The 26209-nt window shown below is 45.1% G+C and overlaps 1 protein-coding gene across 3 annotated transcripts; it reads right to left on the bottom strand.

Moving 5' to 3' along the window:
* Window positions 1–1080: 1080 nt before the first annotated feature.
* Window positions 1081–23443, bottom strand: C26H2orf42 (chromosome 26 C2orf42 homolog). Of its 3 annotated transcripts, none has more exons than XM_048829051.2 (9): window positions 23316–23443; window positions 14931–15765; window positions 12052–12162; window positions 11608–11712; window positions 8054–8158; window positions 6000–6107; window positions 3791–3891; window positions 2794–2956; window positions 1081–1765 (listed from the first exon to the last, which is right to left on the bottom strand). In XM_048829051.2, the coding sequence occupies exons 2-9, from the start codon at window positions 15751–15753 to the stop codon at window positions 1557–1559; spliced, it is 1725 nt and encodes a 574-aa protein (XP_048685008.1). In that variant the 5' UTR covers window positions 15754–15765; window positions 23316–23443; the 3' UTR covers window positions 1081–1556. The 3 variants fall into 3 exon arrangements, with proteins under 3 accessions (XP_048685008.1, XP_074979543.1, XP_048685007.1); XM_075123442.1 differs by lacking the exon at window positions 23316–23443 and adding an exon at window positions 16158–23309; XM_048829050.2 differs by lacking the exon at window positions 23316–23443 and having other exon boundaries at window positions 14931–16144.
* Between the last annotated feature and the right edge of the window lie 2766 nt (window positions 23444–26209).

Below are 26209 nucleotides of genomic sequence, written 5' to 3'. Positions count from 1 at the left end.
GGTTAGGATACTTACCTGGGTTGGAGGAGATCCTGGTTCAAATCCCCCAGCTGCCTGTTCAGCAGGGATTTCCTGCTTCCTTGGTGACTGTCCTTTGAGGTGGGCCATCCTTGTCTGAACCCCCCCTCCCCGCTCTTTCTCAAGAGTCCATTGTCTTCTTGGGACAAGGAGGGGATTGGGACAGGAATTGCCCACCTGTGACTCTCCCTGGGAGCTGGCCAGGGAGTGCCCTGGGGTTTGCCACAACCTGTGTGTATCCTGATCATGGTGGACAAAGAATGAGTGCAGGGGGTTTTGCATCCACCTGCAATTAATCTTTAATTAAAAGGAACAAGAGGCCCTGTAAAATGGCCCTTGTCCAGGGCTATTACCTCATCAGCTAGAGACCCTCTGAGCAGGTAGAGTGGGGATTTGAACAAGGATCTCCTACATGTTAACTAAGCACCCTAACCCCTCACCCCATCGGGGGCTTCAGCAGGGTATGTTGGCCCAGTTAATATGCAGTGAAAGTGGAACAAATTCAACCGAAAGGATTAAGGCAGTTCTCCCATCAGATTGGCTCTTAGCCCAGCACTGAGGCCATTCCTTCGAGTGCTGAGGTTCCAAATCTAGCAGAAGTGGGAAGCGAACCTAAACCTCCTACAGCCCTTGAATACTTCCTGTTTGAATTTGATTTTGATCCTACCACTCTTGGTTGGCATGCTTGAGTGTTTTGCACACAACCGAGCTGCTGTTGAATAGGAAACACATTCGGAGGGCTTGGAGGAGGGGGCCCGCGCCAAAGCCCACTGAGGGCTGTGGAAAGACCCAGCCATCAACAGCCTTTGGATTAGGGCCTAAAACTGGCAGGAGAAGAAAAAGCAGCAGGAGGGCAGTGCATTGGTTTGTACAGCTGCTGCTCTCTGAAGCAAGTCTTTGGAACCCTTCTGTAGCTCAGTTCACCCGCCCATCACTGGCATGATGGGCTAATAGTATTGTAAGTCCGGAGAAAGAACGGCCAAAGGGAACCTAGTACAGGGCCTTTTCTCCTTTTCAAATTGCCTTCCTCCCGCCAAAAGAGGTTGAAATCAAAAAGCAGCACCGTTTTCCAGTGTGCTTTATTTAAAAAAAATATTTTAAAGTATGGCATAAAATCAGACACTGCCATGATGGTTCATGTAGTAACACAAGGATCTAACTCCCTTCGTAATAGACTGTCTTCTCCCAGCTGTGAGCTGTGGATAAGTCTGTTTTCAAGGGGCAAGTGACAGAAAGGAACTACACCCCAAGGATTTCAATGCATTCTGGTGAATGGGAATGCAGAGGTGTGTTGAGAATACAGTACAGTTTGAGTGAAGACTACATGTAAAGCGGCATCAAAATATGCTATTTAGAGAGCAGGTGAGGTGTCTTTCGTCTAGTGTAGGTCCCGCGGCTATTTAGAAATCAGAAAACATCAGATTTACAGAGCAGTTCAGTACGGAACCCCGTACAAGTTCAATGCTAATAGTGCCCCGGGCAGAGAGGCCACGGAGCAGGGCTGTGCAAACTTAGCTGGAGAGGGGCTGTGTGTTAGGTCAAGGAAAGGTGATGGTGGTTAGAGGGGTTAGCTCCAGGGTCTGTTCTAGTGAAGGGCGTTGCTCCTGGTATTCAGTGGTATGTCCATTCCTGTGATGGCCATATTCAAACTTAATCCTCAGCTCACCAATTTTGGACTGGGGTAAAATATCCGGGATCCACTCAATAGTGAAAGGTGTCGGTTCCTTCTGATCAGGTGATGTGTTGCCTGGGGAAAAAGAAGCAAGAGGCGGTAGCATGTCAGCTGTATCACTCTAACAATATATTAGATGGAGGTAATAAAATGACCTCACATACAGGGCTGGTTAAAACTAGGCTGAAAATTAAGGATGAGTAGCTGTGGGCATAGCTGGTCCTTTAGATGGCCAAGTACCCAATCTGTGGGCACACCCAGGCTGCCCAAGTGGCATTAATTGTGCCATAATGACAACTGCTTAAAAAATAAATCCCACAAACGCTGGCTTAAACCAGAATTCCCGGCCATTTCTGCCACAGAATTAAATCGTGTCACCTGAGGCTCCATGCCCCGCCCCTTCATTAGAATAACACTTGCTTTCTTCCATCCATTGTCTTGTCTGTTAGCTTGTAAGACTTTGGGTGGGACCTGTCTCAGGGCACAATTATACAGCATCAAACACAGTGGGGCCTCTCGGTACTCCCAGGATGTAAAACCAGCCCCATTTTGCAACGAAAGGGTTTTCTCAGAAGTCTTTAACAGGACGATGACATGAGTCATGAAGCTGACAATATCTGGCACTTGATTTCATCCAACACATTTACAAAGGCGGACAAAGCATCACTAGCCCTGTCTGGGGCCACAGAGAGGTGAGGCGACTTGCTCAGATTCAGGCAGGGTGACATTTATCAGCATGAGGCCTGTACGCTCGTGGAAATAAGTGGTGCATAGATCTTGTACCGACCCGCTGCACGGATGTGAATTTCACCCACAGAGCTGGGAAATTACCCCCTTCTGTTCACTTCCTCTGAAGCATCTGGCCCCGGCCACTGTTGGAAGACAGGATACTGAGCCAGATGGACCATTGGTCTGACCCAGAATGGCCAGAACTAAGGACTCCTCACACACAAATGAATCCAGGGTGTCCCGTCTGTCCCCCACCATGCTCAGACCACTGGATGACAGTTCTCTCTTTTCTCAAACAAGAGTGGTAGGAACTGGTCAGGAGGTAACAGCTGCTTGGGTTGATTTCACTCTTCTTCCCTCTGTTATAAACTTACCAACTTTGAGGAAGGTTTTGAGTTCCAAAGGCCGGATAATCGGCTGCTTCTCCAGGCGACCGTATGTCTCCGCGATGCTCTCCACCTCAACCTTGGGGCACTTAAACAGCTCGTAGGTCCCATCCCGGTTCTGGATGAAGCTGCGTGTGATTTCCAAGGGCATCTTGCAACAGAAGCCAGGCACAGATGATCAGAAGAGAGCTTTAGGGGCCGTCAACCACCACCAAGCTGTATTTGGAACTGACCCTTAGCCTGCAGGCTCTTGGCAGAGCTGGGGTGTGCAGTCTCAGCTTCACAGGTGCCTGCCAACCACCTCTACAGACCTGGAGCGTGGGGGGTAAGCCCATCTGAGCTTACAGTCCCTGCCCAGTGCTCCAGAAGAGAGAACCCACCACCAAAGCCCTTGCTTCGAAGCTGTAGGAGGTATTCCTGCCTGATCCCAGCTGTGGTAATCAGTTAGTCCCTCTAGCTGAGGCTGGAATATGCTCGCCTGATCCCTGCTCAAATGTTCCCACCGAAGGAACTCTGCCAATTAATGCTTTCCACTGCTAGAATCGATTGCAGACTTTCCAGCTCAGAATCACTCCGTTGCGAAGCAATCGAGGGCCCCAATTCTGCAAACTCTACGGGCTAGTCTACGCTATACAGGCTTTGCCAGTATAACTAAACCAGCAGCGCCTCCTAGTGGAGATGCAGTTCTTTTGTAGGTATACTTAAGTCACCTCCCATCCCCGAATGACACAAGCTATACCAGCAAAAAGACAATTGCTGGTATAAGCCGAGTCTACATACAGGCTCCTAAATAACAAAGTCATGCTGATAAAACTTGGTTGCACAGATCTGACTTTACCCAGGTGAGCAGCCCCCATGAACTCATGCGTGTGTTTGCAGGAGCCATGTCTAGCTCTGCCCTCTTTCCTCCCCAGCCTGCTGACCTAACCGACTGGGCTTCACGCTCGGTCTTTAGAGAGGAATCAGGAGAACAAACACGCCTTACCTCAGGAGTGTCAAATATTTGCTTGACCTGCAGGATGTTGGTAATGTGCCAGGTGTATTTGGAGAAGGTACCCAAGGGCAGTGCATCTTTCCGGACAAAAGCTGTGAACAGGAAGACCATATTACAGATGCTGAAACCATAGGGCCACCGCTGTTCTATATCTGATGGCAAACTAATCTAGTAACAAGAGGAGGGAGGCCACTGCATGGGACACGACCAGCAGAGTCAAAAAACGCAATTTAGTTGAAACCAAACTAGTTGGATGACGACGACACTGGATTTCTTCCACTGAAAGGCATTTTAAATGAGAATTTGTTTCAAATTGAAATTTGTTTAATTTGGGTTTAATTAACCACAATTTTGGGGCGGGCGGATGTTTGTTAAAAACAAACAAACAGATTTTCACACACATTTCATTTTTCCATCCGCTCTAGTCAAGGCTGCTGGGTTCTGTCCCTGGCTCTGCTACTAACTCCGTGTGTGGCCCTAGCAAATCACTTAACTTCCCTATGCCTCATGTCACTCCCCCGTAAAACAGGGATAGTAACGCTGACTGGCTGTACCTCAAACGGGTGCCCCGAGGCTATGGTTCCAAAGAGGGGCAAATAAACATATTTCTTACAAGATGTTGGTAAACTTGGAACAAAAAAGAGCTTTTTTGGTTTGGCTTTTCCCAAACCACACAAGCTAAACCAGAAAAAGCTGCTCACACATGAGGAGAGCGTGTCCACCTGGGAGGTTGTATAGCTTTACATTCACACCTTAGATCATATCGAAAAAGCTTTCCCCACATACACAAGGCCTTAGAGGTAGGAAGGTCATGGCTTCAAATTGGCTGAAGCACCATTGAGACTTTGAGCAAGTCACTTGTCAGACAGTTCCAGGTAAGTTACACTGCTATGTCAGCCAGAATGATTTTCAAAAACCCCGTGAATCGTAAAGTCTTTCCCCTTGTCACCTGATTTACTATTCTCTTCTAATCAAGGCTGAAGGCGAGCGAAGATTCACATATAGATGACACACTACAGGCTATTGCCTCCGATTAAGCATTTTTAAACTAAAAGAGCAGGAAAACAATATTTAGACAGCTGTTACTGCTCCGGATGAATGAACATGGTGTGAAATTCACCTCTCAGCAGAGGGCCAGCACAACACCTCAAGAGAGATTTAAGCCCTTTGATTATGAGTGAATTCCTCCCACTGGGCCTAAGGATTATTAGTATGAATGCAGAGAATAGTCCCTGGAATATATGGAGTATTAATTACACTAATGCATGTTGCTAGAGGAGACTGTTACCATCTGTCACATCAATAATCCACAGCCTTAAGAATTGTAAATACGCAGTGGCTGGGGAGCCGTCCCAATCTGCGGACTGACCACCACTAGGCACTGACCAAGTGGACTGGATTAGAAAGCCACCACTGGCCTTATGTCTGGAAAAGTTATAACCATGTAACTATAACCATTCTACGGGCCTTATTACAGGGTCACAGTGAGTTTGTGTTGTAACCTTTCACCTCCTGGCTCTGGAGGTTTGAAGTCAGGTTGATACTTAAAAAAAAAAAAAAAGGTGAATACACGATTTTTAAAGTGAGCGTCAAGTTGATGTGAGGAATTGCCTGGCTCTGCAGTCTGGCCTCCTCTATTCAAAGTACAGGGACAGCATGGATAGCGCAAAGCCTCCCGCACGCTGCCCAGCTCCACTCTTGAGCTGCAGTGAGCACCTCTACAAGGAGGAGGGGAGGTGGCGTCTGTCTCTGTGGCCCATTCAGTCTTTAGCCTTTCTGCTGGGGCTGGCTGCAGAGATGTCACTTAGTGCCCAGAGGCATGATGGATTTTCGTGAGGTGGGTGGACACTTATTCATTGGGAACTGGACAGTCAACTAATTTTACAGACATCAGGTAGCCACGAGTGACTTTTGCTCACTGCTGACCTGAGACAGGTGATCTAGGCTCCATATCCCACCACCAATCCCCAGAGATATCCAGTGGTCCTTTCATTTTCTTTGTAACCTGGAAGAAGCACCATGCATTGCAGCCCGGCCAACAGCGTACTCCCAACCTCACCCATAACTTTTTATACCTCGCACTCCCAATGCATGGCCCAAAAACACTAAACTAGACAGATTTTTGCATGGAAACCACCAGAGATTACCCAGTGTTCAGATTTCCAAAGCTCTGCGCTTATGAGATCATAAGATCTTGTACCTGTAGTGGAATTAGGCAGCCGTTTCTTTGTGCTTCCTATGGAAATCCTCTGCTGCAGGGCATCGAAGAAAGACTGAGGTATATGGAACACCAGTGGCTCTGGTTTGCCTGCACAATAAACCAAGAAGGTTTTAGAGGAGAGAAAAAAGGAGCAGTTTGACTGGAAACAGGTGGTATGGGACATGATATTAATAAATATTCTTAAGTGCTTCTACAAGGATTTGGTTTCACTAGCACAAGAGGTAATCAGTTTTGTTTTCCCTTTAAGGTCTTGTCAGATCTCACAAGCTAGGCAGGGTCAGGACCGGTCAGTAAATGGGTCCCACTTTACAATAAGATTCCCTTTACAAATGGTTTATAAAGAGTTCATAAATGATTAATAGGTGTAATAAACAGTTAATCAATAGCTGTAGAGTCCAAAAAGTTGCTTATAACCAACTACAATACCTTCTACTGATGGACTTTTGTACCCATCCATAGCACCTTCCACCCACACCCGTAGTATGCTTCTAACACCATTTTATGAACCCATGTACCAAGTGTGAACAGCAAACGGTTGTAAAGGACTTTGAGACCGCTCTGAATGAAATGCACTAGACTGAAGTGACCTAGTTCTCATTAACATTTGCTGTAGCAGACCCTGACTAGCCAGGGTACATCCCCAGAATACGGCAACAGTGGAGACGTATAGCCTACACATGAGGTGCCAGGAAGGGATTTTTGTTTTAAAAAGCCTAGAACACCTGCGAGCCGGAGGAAGTTATTCAGCCAGTGGATCGTCTCACAAAACCTGCGCCGAGGCAGATCATTCACCCAGCCCCACCCAGACTTTTCAGCAAGAAACTTAGCGATAAGGTTGGCATTCCCCGCACCTGAATCTCCTGAATGCTGGAAAATCTTTGGTTGCCAAAGGTCACAATGTTTAAGATCCCAAATCATGAATGGTTAGATTGTCCCGAGGGCTTCCACAGCGGAGCACCCCACTGCCCTGCCCAGGCCTACCCAGATTTTGGGTCCAGGTTAGGTGCAGAGCATATCCCTGTGAGCACATGGGTGGGGCGAGGACAGAGAAGTGCTAGGACTGGGTGGAGCTTTGGCTCAGCTCTACCCGGCGCCAGGTGCCAGAGGAACAGCTAAATGCACCCTTGTAAGGACTGCAACAGCAGCTTTCTTTATTCCAGACACACCTCCCAGAACAAGAGGGGAGCAGGGGGGGATTCTCCACGGCACAATGCATCCTGAAGCACTGCAGCTAATGCACCATCCTTTGCCTAAAGGCACAATCTAGCCTTAAGGGCAAAACTCATCCCAGTGCAAAAAGCCAGCACAAAGCCTCGTGCAACGACTCAGACCACGTTTGATGTTTACAGCAGTGGTTCTCAACTAGGGGTACACAGAGGTTTTCCAAGGGGTACTCAGCTCATTTAGATCAGTGTTTCTCAACCTGGGGGATTGTGACTCCCCGGGGGGGGGGGGTGTCACAGGATGGGTTTAGGGGAATCGCAAGTGCAGGGCTGGCGTTAGGCAAGCAGGGCAGTTGCCCAGGGCTTCATGTCACAGGGACCCCCGCGAAGCTACGTCACATGCTTCAGCCTCGGGCAGTGGGGTTTGGGCTTCAGACAAGGCTCACAAGTGAAAAACAGGCTCAAGTATCACACTGAAATGTAAGTACAATATTTATATTCCAGCTGATTGATAATTATATGGTAAAAAGGAGAAAGTCAGCAATTTTTCAGTAACTGTGCTGTGACACTTTTGTATATTTGTGTCTGATTTTGTAAGCAAGTAGTTTTAAAGCGAGGTGGAACTTGGGGTACGCAAAACCAATCAGACTCCCGAAAGGGGGACAGTAATCTGGAAAGTTTGAGAACCACTGGTTTACAAAGAGAATCAAGACTGAAGAAAATCGAATTAAATGCTTGCCCCACCCCAAGCCACATGCTCTTCTCTCTTTGACCCAGCAGATAGTTCAAGCTGATCACAACTTATGCTGCTTAACTAGCAACAAGACAAGATTCTAGGCTCTCACGAGGTGGCTCCCATACAATACTTACCATCAAATTGGTAATGCATGGTTTGATGGATGCGTTCGGTGACACTGGCCAGCCATTCTTGGAAGGACAAGGTCACCTGTGACTCATCCAGCAGCTGATTACAGGCTAAAAGAAAAGGAAACCCTTCATCAAATACAAATGCTCTCTTTAAACAGAGAGGATAAGCATTCTTCACTTCCCCAATGGTGTTCCCAAAGGAAACAATAAGCAGCAAAAGGCCAGATACATGCTGGATTCACACCAGAAGCTCTCTGTGTGCATACATATATATCAAAGTATATTCAGCATTACATTTATCAGACAGTTTCCAGAACTTGATGCCCTTCACTAAATGCAAAGCAGAAACACAGGGAGCACAGTATAGGAGAGCAATGAACAGCAATGTTTCTGCTGTGATGAAGAAGACATTGTTTCCATTACACATCTCATTTTCAGGGGTTTATAACTACAGTTGAGTGAATGGTTTCTGACTAATTGTTTTTTTGCTGAAAAATGCATTTTTCAGGGTCTAAAACTGTTTCTGAATTTGACGAATAGCCTTGGCTGGGGAAGAAAATTCAAAAGAGTTGAAACATTCTGTTTCAACAGGTTCATTTCAAGCCCGAATTTACAATCAAAATGTTGTCAGCTTTAAAAAACAAACAAACTTTTTAAAAAAGGTGAAAAACGCCCAAATCAAAACAAAGAACTCAAAAAGCATTGGTTTTGGTTGACTCAAAACATTTTGGGTCAATTTGATGAAAAAATTCACTTTGTTTCCAATCGAACCAGATTTCTTCTTCAGATTTTTTGGGGCAGCTCCCAACCTAAAAAGCCATTATTCACTCAGCTCTACAATTAAAACTCATTGGGGCCTGACAGTTGGCATGTACTGCCAAGTGTTTGTGTAACTTACACACACACACCCCTGCAACTTTACACCTTATTTTCAGAAGTGTTGAGCTCCCTCAATTCAGTGGAAGCTGCAGGTGCTCAGCTCCACAGGAAAATCAGGCCTTTCATATTGCGTATGAACTTTCATATAAACTATATCCCAAAATGAGAGTCGGAACTCAAACCGGCACAGACTTGCAGGTGTGGTTCATTTTACATGCTGTGAGAAATTGTATTGAAGTCTGCGGAACTATACACAGGGCATAAAGTTAGGCAATCAAGTAAGTATTTGCAGGATTGGGGACATAGTTACATTTTGCTTAACTAAATCCTCCCTGAAATGTCAAATGGCTATGGTGCTTTTTGCTTCTAAATGTCCTAAATGGCTGCGTAGTGTCACTGTGTGCTATTAAACAAATCGCTATAGCCAATCCAGAGTTGAAAGTACTTTCAGTAAAGGGTAAGCAGCTGTTATGAGCTGAGAGAAACCTTGTTACAGGATGAGTTAAAAACCCCATTGAGATTGATAGGTGCAAACTCACACTTCACTCAACATAACTGTAAGCATAAGCCTCCACTTAAGACAAAAAGTGTGTGTGAACCTGTCCAATGACTCCTATTTTGGCTGAGTATTGTTTCGGGGGCGGGGGTGCGAGATGAGAGAACTGAGAACGGACAAAGGCAGAGGCAAAAAGCAGGATAACCAACTAGGAGCCTGTATGAACAGCGTGACCCTAGAAAAAGCTAGAGAGTGTTTTTGGGTCTACTGTTGGCCCAAGAGGCTTGAGGACAAGAAGCTAAGAAACTGCTCCTTTTGGTCTTGGTTCCTCTTGCATTCACAGGAGCAGGGCTTTGTTCATTCCTTGTGAATAAACATGATTGCATCAGAGAAAACAGCAGACTTCATCAATGTCTATTTCCAACTGGAACATTCCCAGGGCCCTGAATTCTAAGTAGCCGATCGGGTTAAATATGGACAAACTCCTCTTACTACTGCTCGTAATCCCATTGGACTGTAGCAGGATCAGGCCCCAAAATAAGAAAAAGTAAGATGCACAGACAAGGAGAAAGATATTTTCAGCTGAGAGTTGATGAGATAGAAGAGGGAGTCAGAGATTGCAGTAACTGCTTTGAAGCAGAGAAAAGGAAAACTGATTTGTTCAGTCTTTAGCTCTTTCCTAGAAAAAGTAATGAGAGAAGAGTGCTAAGAAAAATCTGGCAAACCACTGGCAATCATGAGTTTCAGGTGAATAAGGAAAATGAGTAAATAGGAAAAAAAAAAAGTTTATTTTATAAGACCCTGATCCAAATACCATTAATGTCAATGGAAAGGCTCTCTCAGGTTTCCATGGGAATTGGATTGAGCTTTAAATCCCTAAGTATCTATCATGGTAAACAGAAATAATCCTAAATATATAGAGAAATAAGCGAGCCTACAATGAAACAGTTCCAAAATATACATGTATAAATACCTCAAAGAAAGCCAGGAGTTATTTGAGTTAGTGGCGTTTGCGCTTGGTGTGTCCCCAGCCAGAACGACAGTGCTGGCTCTCCCTTACTTAAATTACACTGGTATAGCTCTGCTGGATTTGATGCAGTTATACCGGTGTTACTCAGGAGTAAAGGGGAAGAAAATCAGGGCCCTGGGCTTTAGAAGAACAGGAGACAGAACCTGGCTTGTCTTTTTGCACAAATATTTGCCACCTGGTGGTTGTAAAATGCATCTGTTCACTGATTCTGACAGTGAATCACTGATTCTGATTCTCACGCAAACATGCAGCTGGGAGACGACACAAAGACGGTGACAAAGGCCAGAATAAAAGCTCAAGTCAGTTTTCTATTCCCGTTTGGCCAAACTGTTCAGTTTCATCTTAAACAATTTTTTATTTTATATTAACACAACGCTATCCTCTCTACAAACGCTTTTTTTTTTAAGCTCGGAATGAGAAGGAACAAACCCTAGCAGTTACACAAGAGAGTGAGTCAGCACCATCTTTCAGACAGACACTGGTATTCAGGTGTATAATTTTGCCAATATGCAGGAGGAATTACAGAAGAGCAGCACAGAACCATCAGTTGCAATAGATTCATAGATACTAAGGTCAGAAGGGACCATTATGATCATCTAGTCCGACCTCCTGCACAATGCAGGCCACAAAATCTCACCCACCCACTCCTGCAATAAACCTCTCACCTGTGTCTGAGCTATTGAAGTCCTCAAATCGTGGTTTAAAGACTTCAAGGAGCAGAGAATCCTCCAGCAAGTGACCCGTGCCCCATGCTACAGAGGAAGGCGAAAAACCTCCAAGGCCTCTTCCAATCTGCCCTGGAGGAAAATTCCTTCCCGACCCCAAATATGGCGATCAGCTAAACCCTGAGCATATGAGCAAGATTCACCAGCCAGATACCCAGGAAAGAATTCTCTGTAGTAACTCAGATCCCACCCCATCTAACATCCCATCAAAGGCCATTGGGAATATAGGGTCTGATTTTCATCTCACTCCATTGCAAACCTGGAGTTATTCCAATGGAGTTACATCAGCGTAGGTGAGAGGAGAATCAGGCCCATAATGTTTCTTTCATGGCCCTTGGTTTGCAGCATTTTTCCCCACTCACTAGGTATTTTTGTATTTCTGCTGCTCTTATGGCTGAGCGAAAGAGACCGCAGAAGTGAAACTTACCTTGCCTTTTTAGTGAAGATGCAACAGCTGGCTTTTTCAATCCGCTTTTCCTCAGATTGCAGTTGGCCGGATCTTGAGCCAGGAGTGGGCTATTTCCTTGGGTACCTTTGGTTCAATTTAAAAAAGCTTTGGTTTCCAAGCTTTAGCAACATATTCTTTGTAACCTGCAGAGCTAGAATAGTCGCTTCTGATAGTCAAGTTTAACAACTGAGATACCCAGGGGCTCCATCCCTGCACAGGGATGGAATGGACGAGGTGCTTTCCACCTCTAACAACCAGCACCTCACGTGCACTCAGAGACAAGACAGAGGAAACATCTAGTTTCATTGAATCCTGTTAAAAAATCATAGGCTGGTTAGAAGATTCAAATGTTCCTCCAAATCAACCATGACCTGATCCAACACCCACTGAAACCCCTATTAAAGAACTGAAATGGTCCCTTACCAGGTGCTTCATCTTTTTTCCTCTTTTTCGGCTTGGAAGCAGTGGGCTCGCCAGCCTGCACGGTGGATTCAGGATGGCAAACTAACTGGGGCACTATGATCCCTTTGAGACCTGGAAAAAACAACAGTTGAGTCTTTATAACGAATCAATTATAACTAAGCACAAGGTTAAGGCAACATCCTGGCCCCGATCCTGCAGACATGTATGTGCATGCTTAAATTGACAGACGTGCACAATCCAACTAAACTCAGTGGGGCTACCCGTGTGTGAGGTTCCTCACCTGAAAGTGCAAGATCTAAACTTAGTCTGTACTTCAAACGTCCCCAGCTTTGTTCATTTCTAACCATTTCTCCCTCTCCACGTTAATAAGGGGCCTGTTCCTTCCTCACCACACAAGTAAGGATCTCGGACTGTCAATAAGCCACATACCCAGAGTTCAGCTACACTGAGTTACAGGTGCGAAAAAAAGAGTGAGTGAGAAAAGAGCTTCTTTCCCATGTGTACACAACTGTAAGAATTAGAAAAACAAACGGGAAAATCAAAAGGAATACAGACATGGATAAGATGTCAGTGTAAGCTTGGGTCTCCATTGCTTCTGTGTGCAGCGGCTTTTGCTTCAATATTAGCGATCCTAACTAATATCAAACCACAACACACCTCTGTACGGCTGGTACAACAGCTCCCGTATTCAAGGCAAGATTAATTCATTCCCAATGCAAACGGACAACTCTGACATTCAGTGGGAACGGTACATGCTTGTACCAGGGTTAGCTGATTTCCAAAACATTTGGCTGAAAGGATTGCTTTGTAATTTAAGAGGTAAAGAACTCAATAGGCCAATTTCTCTCATGGGGTAGAGCCAAGAGGTTAAATGGTGTTACATGAGAGATTAACCTGGCCCAGTATGTACACCTTGGCAAAGTGGTGGTGGAAACGGACATGGTAACAGCTGAACAATAACCATAATACCTTGCACTTCTTTACCACTTCTCACCCAAAGATCTCAAAGCACTTCACTAATCAGTTAAGCCCCAAAAGTTATTAGGTATTATCAGTTCTATTTTATAGATGGGGAAAGTGAGGCACTGATGGGTTAAGTGACTTGCCTCGGGTCACACAGCAAGTCAGCAGCAGCATTAATGCGTGTTAATATAGTTTGGCCAGTTAGAGCCTGGTTCTGATCATACACCAATTTCACAGCACCTAGCAGAATGCGACCTTGATCCGTTACTGGGGCTCTCCCCTGCTCCCCAATACAAATAATAATTTACACTGGTGTAGCGCCAATGCCTGATCTTAATTACACTGGCATAAATCAGAATTAGTCCCGTAGGGCCAAAATCTTTAAAGGTATTTAGGAACCTAAATTCAGTAAAGGTATTTATGCTTGGTGTCGACTGGAATTTTCAAGAGCACCTTGGTGCCTAACTCCCTAGGTCTATCTTTAGGTCCCTAAATAGCTAGCAAAATCAAGCCCTTAATGTTCACATAGCCAATTTGGTTTTGCTAGACGTTGGAAATAATTTCCCTAATTAGTTTACTCAGCTTCCACACAAGTGTTCTTTTATTAGTCCAAAGGCCACTTGATGTAGATTACATCCAAAATACAAATACAAACATATACCCCCTTTTACTCTATGTCCAGTTAGAAGCATTGGCCAAATACTCACAGCAGTATACCTTGGGAGATATATTCACGTCATGGCATGACTCCAGAAGGGGAAAGAATAGCTCTGACAAAGAAACCCCTAAAACCTTGCCTTTTATACACTATAATAGACAAATGACATTATTGCTGGTTACTGCACCAGCTAAACCCACAAGAGGCAGTTTAGGGCTGAATTTTGTCCTTCCCCCTCCACTGAAGACAAGATGAACCTCATCAAGGTTTTCTGTCCAATTAAGCGTGTTGTCTTTATTTTTATTATCTCAACCCAAACCTTAAAGAAGATAACCCTGATATTTCAGGGGTCACTACCGATTAAACACAAACAATCCTTTCTCATCATCTCTTCTTCTGGCCACATACTTTGGGCTTATCACTTGTGATGACATCCAAACGCAGGTTAAAACTGTCGTTCATCCAGGCCCAATGTAGGTCTATATTCCTACCCTAGTGAAATTTTTTAACTTCTCACAAACCAGGCATCCTTCCCTGCAAAATAAAGAACTTATCCACTCTAAACCAGGTGAGTAAGGAGCTTTCAGAGGCCGCGAGAATAGATTCTTTCAAAGCTGTATTTAAGCAGGGTTGATTAGACAGTCATCTCTTAACATACACCACTTAAAGACCCAAATCCACCTCCCTACCCAAAAAACCCCTTTAAAACCCATTAGTCTTGTGTACCCCTCACCCCTGAATGGAGAGATGCTCCCTCCCAGTTTAGCTACCCCAAGAGAAACTCTTGTCTGCCTCCCACTCCTGGGTTCTTGATTTTCTTCCACATAAGGCAGCCCAGCAATGATCCACTGTGTTACTGCCTCTGCCTCAGTACTCCCACCCAGACCATCCACATGAAGTTTCTGCTTCCTCTTCTAAAGTAAGTTACTTACATGGGGATGAGGTGGGTAATCAAGCCCGGGGTGGGGGAGGTGGGAAGGGGGCGACAGCCCCCTATGGTTCTGATCTGCTGCAGGCCACATTTGTTTTCTGAGACGGAGACAGAAATGCTCTGTGGCAGGCATGGTTTAGCAGTCGTCAGATGGGGGAATGGACAGCAGCTTTCAGGCAATCCATCCTCATGCAGACACTACCCATCAGTTGGAATATTGCTCACCAAACCCTGGGCTCTCTCATTCCCACTCACCCCCATCTTTTTTCGCTCGCTTCGTCATTCTAAACCTCCCTGCAGGCCCACGCCTGCCCTAGCCCCGCTTACCGCTGGAATCGTAACTCAGGAAGTCCGAGAACTCCTGCGCCAGGGTCTCATCACTGGCAAAGGCAGAGATGCAGGCGAAGAAGTGAATGCATCTCTGTGCGGCCTCTTCCTTGGCAGAGCTGGCCTTGCTGGATTTCAGAGTCTGGCATGAGCAGAGAAATCTGTGCTCTGGCACATTCTTACTGCTCATCTTCTGAGCAAAGGAGGCGTGGAGATACCCCAAGCTGTGCTTCTGACTAGCCTTGCACTTCACTACCAGGATGTTCTTGGTAATCCTTTGCACCAGGGGGCCGGTGGGCTCCGTTGCCAGCTGCCAGATGGTTTGCTTCGTTTCGGGGGAGGCCTGCATGGAGTTTAAGATGGAGCTTTTCAAGGTCAAAGGGGTGGCCTCAGTCTGACAGTTCACAGCCAGCTTGATGTGCTGGCACTGGTTTTCCACCACGCCTTGAGTGGCTGCCTTCAAACACGATGGGACGTAGCAGCGCCCGGAGCTGAGCTGCGTGATGATGGTTCCATCCACAGTCTGGATGGTTGTCTCTGAAACCCCCAGCTCCACAAAGCACCGGTAGTCTGGCCCCCTGTCTCTCTGCCGTACAGAGTAGATCTGCAGATCCGAGCCCGTGATGATCTTCACGGCGTCGACGCCGGGCTGCTTCCGAGCGCCGTAGCGGAAGATCGTCCCGCAGGTTTTGTTCTTGCAGCTCAGCCCTCGGGTGCCGTTGTAAGTGCCGCACCGGGGACATTTCCTTATTCCCCTGAGCGTAGCTTTTCCCAAGTCCGATAAGAAAGCTGGGACTTTAGTCCTCACTGAGTTTGGGTCCATCCTCCAGGGAGCCTGAAACATCAGAGAAGTCAAGAACTCAGTCAAACTGGATCTCCTGCTTCACTCCCTTGATGCTCATATTATGATAATTTGTATTACAATCGCACCTAGAGGCCCCAATGGGGCTCAATGCCCCAGTGTCCTAGGAGCTGTACAAACACATAGTGAGACAGCCCCTGCCCTGAGCAGCTCAACAGAAAAAGCAGACAAAAGGTGGGACACAGAGGCAGAGAGAGGGGAAGTGACTTGCCCAAAATCACATGACAGATCAGGGCAGAGCTAGGAACAGAATCTAAGTCTCCCCAGTCTCAATCTAATGCCCCATCTGCTAGACCATGCTGTGTGTTTCAAATCATTTGAGTATAATAAAGCATTAAAAATTATATTTCAAAGAGCGTCCTTACCTGTGTTGTTCATCACAGCTTCTCTTAATCAAAGAATTGAAAAGAATGTAGGATTAAATCTTCAAGGGGCCCCACAGATCACAGAATCATAGAATATCAGGGTTGGAAGGGACCTCAGGAGGTCATCTAGTCCAACCCCCTGCTCAAAGATGCAGTCAGCCTCATGCATACATAGCCACATTCCAAGCTGAGAGACTCGGACTGTGTGAAGTGGGGCACTAGTATGGAGCAGCCATCAGCATGTTTGTCACCATGCCATCTAACCCTAAGAGCAGCGCTGAAGGTGGGGTGGTGTTTTTGAAGCCATGTCAGGGATCTGGATGCCCTATTCCAGTACATTTCCTTGAGAACTGGGTGTGCAAACTTCTTAGGCAGCTCTGAAAATCTCAGTCACATTGGTTAAAATAGTGGTGGCTGATTGATCCTAGTGTTTCTTTAGCTGGAGGTGATAGGTGGGCACTCTTTCAAAAAAAGCTCTGGAGAGACAATGCTCTCTCTGTGTGTGTCTCTCTCTCTCTCACACACACAGCATCATGTTCAGTCTATACGCTATTTTAAGTCTCTTCAGTCCAGGAGAAAGTAAAGTTTAAAGACACTTACTATATCAATAGGGCCCTTCATTTTTGGTTTTTATTTTAATTTTTCCCAGGAATTTATCGGTGTTTATTACTACAACAACGAAAAGAGGTGAAAATCAGTAGAAAAAATCTATTAATAATTTTTCTGGGTAAATATCAGGGTTTATTTTGGTGGCCGGAAGGAGAGGGGAAAAGTATTCAGTGGATGAATGTTTTGATGAATGGAATTTAGTGTGGTTTTCTGCAGAACTAAAACAGAACTCAGAACACAATTTCTCCTCTGAGTTTAAGAAAACGATATAGCTCTAATCCCCAAATAAAACTTTTCATTCGAATAATCAGTTTACAGTTGTAGACCTAGTACTATTAGCCAATAAATATTTACATTTAAGAATTGGGCCACATCACTTGCAGCGCATACACTCAACTCCATCCTTTTCTCCTGGTTTTGTTTTTTTAAAACTTTCCTTGTGTTCTGAAACGCACTCTGATACAGATTTTCATTTTCTTCCCATTTTAGGGGGTCAGATCTTTAAACCGTTCCCTGTTAACGGCTTGAAATGTGTCCGGGGTGGGCGTGACGATCATCAGTACGTTCAGATGTGCAGGCACTTCAGGGCTTGCGTGCGTGCCTGTTTGTTTATTGTGTGTATCTTCTAGCCTCGCTTCCACAGGCAGCTTTGCATAGACACACAGACTACTGTATTCTCGTAATACGATGTAATTCATGCAACATACGTATTTTCCTAACAGAACAAGTTATTTTCTATATATTTGAATGATACAAAAGTAGGGTGAAAATCGGGAAAAAAAATGAATAATACTTTTTGTAAAACCCAAGATTTTTTCAGTAACAATCAGTTTAAACTGAAAACAAAGAAGCCTATATAGCCATAATACTGTTGTACCCACCCTGAGGCCTGGTCTACACACAGTTTTTATACTGATATAATTATTTTGATTAGAGATGTGTGAGTTTTACCAATTATACCCGGAGTTACATAGTTACATCAACATAAAGGTGCCTTATACCAGTACAGCTTATTCCTGTCCCTCTGTCCCATATGGGAAAAAGCTATACCAGCATAAACACTTTAATACTGGTATAAATGCATCCACACGAGGAGGGTTGTACTGTACTACTTATCCCCGTCTAATGAAAGTGGTATAACTTTTGTGTGTAGACAAGGTCTGAACTTAAAACCCTGATCAGAATGGCATTACTATGATATTCTTACTATGTAGGGATCTCATCTTTCAGCCCTAACTCAGACGTAGGTCTGCTAAAGACAAAGAGCCTCCCTCTTCCGGGTGTAAATCAGGAATAATTGACATCAATGGAGTTACACAAGTGTTAGAGGCAAATCAGGCCCCACGAGTCAACTCAGAGTTAAGGCTGCAAGGATCAGGGTCTTGACCCCTTGCTAGCAATCTGGATACTACTTTAAGCACCAGGGCCCAGAGCCTCAAAAGGATAAAGGCATCTAAATGGGACTGCAATGCAGGTATCTGAATATCTTTGATGATCTGGGCCCAGGGGTCAAATTCTGGTAGGGTTGTCTCAGCTCTTCTAAGGCAGAAACACTGACTTCTATACAGCTTGTTATCAGGGGTCTTTTTAATGTGTCCTTTGAATATATATAAAATCTCCCTTCTCCTCTGCATGGACATAAAAATCCCCCAGCAGCTTTCAACGTGTAAGGGTTTGCTCCAGGCTCATGGCCAAAAGCTGCTTACTCCCCACTGCTGCACAGTGAGCTATGCACTGGCTCTCTGTAGGACAGCTGGCCTCCTGCCCGGATGGTAGCCTCCCTTCAAGTGTGAATGCCTTGTTCTTGCCGGTCATGGGGCCGAGAATGAGAGTTCCGCATGTGGCTTGCAGGAAGTGGTCAATGGCAAACTGAATTGGGAGGAGGAAAGGCACATAGAAATGTAAGGGTACATCCTTGGTGGTCATTAAGAGAGTGTGAGTTAGTTCCATGTGTAGGAGTGAACAGGGGGATGACCTGAAAGAGAAGGGGAATATGAGAGTGGTAAAACAAGATAAAAAAAGTCACTGAGATGAGGGAACAGTTGTGCAGAGCCCTGAAGGTGAAGATATGGGGTGATCGACTATTTTCCACAGTTGATTATAGATATCTGTGGGCATTACAGCTGGAGTTCCCAGCATGCTGGGAGGCGCAGACAAAAAAGTCAACGTTCTATACCACAGATCTATAAACCCCATCCCTGCCTCCACCCACACCACCACAATGTTACCTGACAATGCTGCTGACGCTTCCTTCAGAGGAAAAGCAACATAGGATGTAAGTTGTACTCACATCTTCAGGTAAGAATGTCTCATGTGGGCTCTGTGTCTGGGGGGATGGGAAAAGGTCAGATCTGATGCTTTCAAGTCTTCCTGGAATTCTGACCAGTGTCTAGCCTCTAAATTTTAGAGGTGTCATAATAAAGAAGTTCCGTGTGATCTGCTGGTGGCAGACTGTCATGCTGTTGCTCTGAGAGCACAAGGGTAAGCTGCAGAGAGGGTAAGACCTTGGTCTACAATCAATGCAGCAGAAAGTGACCTTTGGAACATACTGGACATCCCGGGAGTAGAATGTATAAGGCTAGGACTTGAATGATGTGTGCTAGGACTTTGGCAAAAGAATGAGAGGACCAAGTGATCTAATGGCTTTTACTATACAAAATGAAAAACTAGGCTAGGAGACTTAGATTTGTATTTATTTATAATTTTGACTGGTAATATCAATGGTTCGTTGTAAGCTTTTTTTATCTATTTAAATTTTTCACCGTTGCAGGAAATTATGTGGGGGGGAGAGGGGAGGACCAAAATGATTTAATGACAGTAGATGTTGAGATTAAAAGTTAAAGCTTTATAACTGTTAAACACAAATTGTCAACGTCACATGTCAAAACACACAAAATAAATACCCTTAAGTCAAACTCTAGTAAGTTCTCAAATAGTTCTTTTCTTTCTTTGCTTATCTGTACATTCTGATCATCAATGAAAATATTTTTGCATTGACTTCAATGTACAGTGAAATCAACATTTACCAAAAAAAATCTCATTGTTCCAAGTCTAGATATAACCAAAATGACTAGGTCAGAGAACAAGTCCTTACTGAGACCATTAGCAATAGCCCAGCGAACTTTGTAAGAAAACTGAAATCTGCCAATGTTTTGTAGGTGGGAAACACTATGCAATGAGACCTATTCACCTATTTGTGCTCAGAGCTACCTTATGACGGAGCAAAGGATGATGTCAATTTATTTCACAGGATGTGGACCTTGTCATAAGTGTTATTTGTTCGTTCAGTGCCAGCAATGTGCACGACAGAAGTTGAGACACAAAAGTAAAGCCATTTCCTGCCCCAATGAGCTTCCGATCTAAGCAAGACCAAGTTGACACTGGGAACCAGACGAAGAAATAAGTTGGATGTTTGTTTTTATTTGTGCGGTAATATTGTTGACTCACAAAGAGATGAGTGGTGAGGAAGGATTTTAATGTATGACAGATTCACCCAGGACTGAATGAGACGTTATGGAACTTTGAAGAACAGCTACCAAACATGTACAAACTTGGCTATGTAAAGTAATCCCATAACGTTACAGATTCAGAGGAATCTCTATGTTTTGTTATTTACATGTAAAAACAAAAAAAGCATGTAGCTGATACACAGAGATAATAAGAGTTCAGAAAATACTGGAGAAAAAAATGTCATAGCATTTGAAAGACTCTTTAGTGGGATTATTTGGGTTGGTCTTTGTTCCTTGATTTAGATTTAAAAGATGCAGATGAAGAGTATAGAAGTATTATATAAGCAGTGTGTCTGAATGCAGTTGTTTGCTAGGGGTCTTTCCTTCCTTAATCACACAGGGCTTGAATAAAATAAAAAGTTAATTTACAAGCTAGGCTGAATAGATTGATCCAAATCATTTACAGCTTTTAGACCTTTCTAGATTAAGTGAGTCCAAATTTTGCTGCACTGTCAATATGCTAGAAGCCCCAGGGCTGTCCCTATGTAGCATAATAGTGAAGCAGCTTGCATCCAGCCTCTAATACAAAAGGGTGGTTGGTACATCAGATGAGTCACAGCACACACTATCCTAATCCAGCATTCTTCAGGATGAAGTTCCTTTCGCTTTGCCACAATGAATTAATTACATGAACATGACGCAAAAATATTGTTCTCTAACAACTTCTGCACCATCACATCACCAAATATTGAAGAAGTTGTCGTGCAGAATGTTGTGTCATAATATCATGGTAACTCAATGGCTACCCTAGGCATTTCTGGCAAAAAAAAATTCCCACTGTTGCTAACACTGGCGTGCTGGTGTTAACAACAGTAAAGACACTAATGTAGACAAGGGTCCCAGTGTTTTTAAAACCCTATCATTTGGCAGGTGCTCAGATCAGGGTTAGTTAGACACCACAATGCTCAAACTGACCACAGGTGATCTGTCTATCCGCACTAAAACTATCACAGATCTGCATCACTTTTAACAAAAAATGAGCAAGTTTTGCCAACCCTCCTGCCCCCAAAACCCTTGGGTAGTCACAGCCTCTGATGGTTGGAGGATGTCACATTACAGCACAGGTTGACCTGATAGTGGCATTTCATGGTGATGCCACATCATGATACAAAGATTTGTGATTTCCCAATGGCAAAGTGTTTTGATGTTTACAATGTAGTAATGATGCACAGAGATTTTGCGAAGTTACCATAAAGATGCAAATTCTGTGTCTTCAAGGCATCATCACATCACTATGCCAAATAATATGACACCACAATACAATGACGCCATGAAGACAATAAAGGACCCACAACCTGGTCATGTGCACTTTTACATCATCGCATCAAGAGGCCAACACTGTGATGTGACACTGATGTCATACTACAGTGACTTCACGGCATCACTTGGTCTACCAAACGCAGCCACATGCGCTGTGGCATCCTTATATTGCGGTGTCACAGTGACTGCAGAGATGACGCAGCACAGTGTCACAAAGGTATGTGTGTCGCAGCACCATGGCTACACCAGTGTCATAGTGACACTGATGACATCACACAAGTGGTATCACAGCACCACGGTTACACTTCTGTGTCACCATGGCACTGTTGACATCACATAAGTGCATGGGCCGCAGCACCATGGTTACACTCCTATGTCACAGCGACATCGATGACATCACATAGGCACATGTGCCGCCACACCACGGTTAAACCTCTATGTCACAGCGACATCGATGACATCACATAGGCACATAGAATCCTAGAATATCAGGGTTGGAAGGGACCTCAGGAGGTCATCTAGTCCAACCCCCTGCTCAAAGCAGGACCCATCCCCAACTAAATCATCCCAGCCAGGCCTTTGTCAAGCCTGACCTTAAAAACTTCTAAGGAAGGAGATTCCACCACCTCCCTAGGTAACGCATTCCAGTGCTTCACCACTCTCCTAGTGAAAAAGTTTTTCCTACTATCCAACCTAAACCTCCCCCACTGCAACTTGAGACCATTACTCCTTGTTCTGCCATCTGCTACCACTGAGAACAGTCTAGAGCCATCCTCTTTGGAACCCCCTTTCAGGTAGTTGAAAGCAGCTATCAAATCCCCCCTCATTCTTCTCTTCCTTAGACGAAACAATCCCAGTTCCCTCAGCCTCTCCTCATAAGTCATGCGTTCCAGTCCCCTAATCACTTTTGTTGCCCTCCGCTGGACTCTTTCCACTTTTTCCACATCCTTCTTGTAGTGTGGGGCCCAAAACTGGACACAGTACTCCAGATGAGGCCTCACCAATGTCGAGTAGAGGGGAACGATCACGTCCCTCGATCTGCTCGCTATGCCCCTACTTATACATCCCAAAATGCCATTGGCCTTCTTGGCAACAAGAGCACACTGCTGACTCATATGCAGCTTCTCGTCCACTGTCACCCCAGGTCCTTTTCTGCAGAACTGCTGCCTAGCCATTCGGTCCCTAGTCTGTAGCGGTGCATTGGGTTCTTCCGTCCTAAGTGCAGGACTCTACACTTGTCCTTGTTGAACCTCATCAGATTTCTTCTGGCCCAATCCTCCAATTTGTCTAGGTCCCTCTGCATGCATGCGCCGCAGCACCATGGTTACACCTCTATGTCACAGCGACATCGATGACATCACATGGAGGCATGCGCCGCAGCACCATGGTTACACCTCTATGTCACAGCGACATCGATGACATCACACAGGCACGTGCGCCGCAGCACCATGGTTACCCCGGTTGTGTCACAGCGACATCGATGACATCACACAGGCACGTGCGCCGCAGCACCACGGTTACCCCGGTTGTGTCACAGCGACAGAGTCGCTGATGTCACGGGGTGCACGTGATGTAAGGAGGGTGCTTGCGACAGCACCGACGACACACGCTGATGTCACCACCTCTCCCACACCAGGGCCCGGGAAAAGGGGCCTGAGACCCCCCTCCCCCCCACTATTTCCCAGTAGCCTCTCCGGCCTCCCTGATGTCATTTCCTGTTCCGGGGGGGGCCACAGCGGGGCCCCTCCAGAGCGAGACTTCGGCCTCGCGTCGGCCTTACCTGGGCGGCCGCCCCGGGCCCCGGGTCCCAGCCGGGCCGCCTGCGAGGGGAGTCAGCGAGCGGCCTCCGCCATGGCTCCTTACAAACGGCCAGCGGGCCTCGGCTGTAACGGCAGTCCCCATTGGTCCGCTGTCCGTCACGTGGTGGGCAGGCTGAGCATGATGGGAGAGGTAGTTCTGCCTGCCAGGGGCGGGCCGAGCAGCGCGCTTGTTACTGACTAGGGCGCTGGGCCCTAGTGGCTGGAGCTCAGGAATGCCTGGGAGTGTAATTAATCTAATTAATGAATGGGCGTGAATTAGGATACCAGTGAGTTAATGGGTGCGAGTGCAATTAGCAAATGAGTGGATGAATGAGCCCCTACGATCAGGGTCCTAACTCCAGAGTATCCCTAAACCCGTGGTTCTCAAACTTTTGCACAGGTGACCCCTTTCACAGAGCAAGCTTCTAAGTGCAACCCCCCTTTATAAATTAAAAACACCTTTTAATATATTTAACACCATTATAAATGCTGGAGGCAATGCAGGGTTTAGGGTGGAGGCTGACAGCTCACAACCCCCAGTTCGAGAACCCCTGCCCTAAACCTACCAGAGGCTGAGACTAAACAGGGGATAGGTCACTGGAAATTGTCCTGTTCTGTGCATTAGCCCTGAAGCATCTGGCTCCAGTTGGATGACAGGATCCTGGGCTCCATGGACTGACAGCTGGTCTACAGTAGGAAGTTCACTGGTGTAGCTATGTCTCTCGGGGTGAAATCCACCCCCCAGGACACATAGCTATACCACCAGCATAGATAGGGCTAGGCCACTGGAAGAATTATTTCATGAAACTTGCTCCTGTGCTAATGGAAGAACCCCTCCCAACAGCAGCTACACTGACACCCTTAAGAGCATTACCACTGTAGCTCTTTAAGTGTAGATGTAACTTTGTCAGTGAGTTAATGGCAGGGAGTGTAACTGAGTGTGAATTAGTAATCATGTTACAGTGGGTGCGCCGAGGTATAGATGTGAATTTGGCCTTGTCTAAACAAGAGTTTTACTATTTATACGATGCTGTATCAGCATAATTAAGCCACCTAGCTCTACCGCTATAAAACATGCATGAACACATGTTCCAGAATAAGTGGCTTTTTGCAATTTAGCTTAATCATCACCACCACCACATGCTCTTAAGGATATTCAGAGGGGCAGTTATAGTGACATGGGGCTTTAACTTCACACCTTACATAGTTGTAAACTTTCCCTAAAGAGACCAGGATTGCACGAGTTTAGTGAGAAACACTCATTAAAAAACACACTTTCACTTATGTGTTAGTGAATTACACATTCACATTGGACTCAGGGCCAGATCTTCAAAAGCATTTAGGCTCCTAACTGCCATTGATTTCACTGGAAGTAAGGAGCCTAAATAACTCTGTGAATCTGTGCCTAGGTATTCACAAGTATTGCCAACCCCGACTATTCAAAAATCATGGCAGGTAGCCCTAAAAATCATGAGATTGGCTTAAAACTAGTATCTTAAAAATAAAATGTGTTCTTCTCATTTGACTTCTAATTTTTGACATTTACTAGTACAGCTTGGTCAAGCTTTTCTCAAACACTGAGGGCTAGAATTCCCCCCCCTCCCCCCATGAAAGCTGAGGATTCCAAGAGCTATGGTTTCAAGAAAAACAAAGCAAGACTCCTTGTAAAGTCATGAAAGGCGGCAACAGTGTGACCCTTTCTAAAGCAGTATCACTATGTTGCAGTATTTAGATTGTGAACATTACATAGGAATGCGGTTTTTTCCTGTATAACTTTCCAATGCATCACTGTCTTCGTCTGGTCCACAGATATATTGTTATAGGAAGTCATTCACAAAAATTCCTGTGGATAAATGAAGCAACAATTATCCAGCTACACACTTACCTTGCAGGGAGCAGCAAAGCACATGTAGAACTGGAACGAGAGCTAAGTTATATTAAGTCGGTAATAGAACATGGCCCTGAGATTTACAAAGGAGCAGGGCATGATCAAGAGCCTCTAAGTTCTTATGCTGTTAGAAAAGTTTCAGGTTGAAAAAATTCCTACTTCTAATTCCCCCCAATTACCAAATATTAAAACAGTGTGCTACTGATATATCCCTTTTAGCCAGTGGTGCTGATGAGCTATTTTACTTGCTAGATCCTAGCAGAGAGTCTAGTCTGGTGACAGTCAAACACAGGCCAAATTCTTATTGTCAATGGGAATTATGCCTGCAAAAGGAATGCCGTATCAGCCTCCTCGTATGTGACAAGTTAGTGGTCATCAGTAGTCGCCTGGGCATGGTCGGGACTAAGCATTGTCAGCCAATACCACCTACATGAACAAGGGGATTTAACGTTTTGTGAATACAGAAGCAGAGACCATTAACTGCTTTAAAGTAAATTCTATTACAGATTTTCTACATTGAAATTAGTAAGTAGTGCTCATAAGCTGATTTTAAGTAACTTGGAGAGGAAGGTAAGTGACAGACTGGTTATTTGATTACTTCTGACTCTAAAACACACCTTGGGGCACTAGAAATACTTAAACTAGTTTATCCACGACCTCTACCCTGGACACATGCACAAACCATTAATTCATTAACAATCCAACTAAAAGCTAACAAATTGTGAAAGTGACATCAAGCTCACACCTTTGGTATGGTACTCCTACCGTACTGGGTAGCATGCTTTACTAATATCACTGCATAAATAAATTTTTTGTTTGAAGAGCAGAATTCCATCCAGTAGGATGCACTACATTACTAAACTGCTGTATATAGCTATTGGTGAGTCATGTAATAAGAGTACTGGGCAGGCATGCTAGAGCCAAAGGGAACACAAATATGAAATCAAGAAAATTATATGTATTAGCACAGAACCAGGGCTACACCTT

Source organism: Caretta caretta, chromosome 26 (assembly GCF_965140235.1).
Source record: "Caretta caretta isolate rCarCar2 chromosome 26, rCarCar1.hap1, whole genome shotgun sequence".
Classification (NCBI taxonomy): domain Eukaryota; kingdom Metazoa; phylum Chordata; order Testudines; family Cheloniidae; genus Caretta; species Caretta caretta.
Note: the sequence above shows the minus strand (reverse complement) of the source record. Positions and strands in the feature narration are given on the sequence as shown.

Bases quoted from the DNA above. Each gene is read 5' to 3' on its own strand.
- C26H2orf42 (XM_048829050.2), bottom strand. From the start codon at position 15,774: ATGTTTCAGGCTCCCTGGAGGATGGACCCAAACTCAGTGAGGACTAAA. The intron at 8,159-11,607 runs GTAAGTTTCACT...CTTTTCTTTTAG, and splicing joins ATCTTCACTAAAAAGGCAAG to CCTGTAATCAGCTGCTGGAT. The intron at 6,108-8,053 runs GTAAGTATTGTA...TTTATTGTGCAG, and splicing joins CATGCATTACCAATTTGATG to GCAAACCAGAGCCACTGGTG.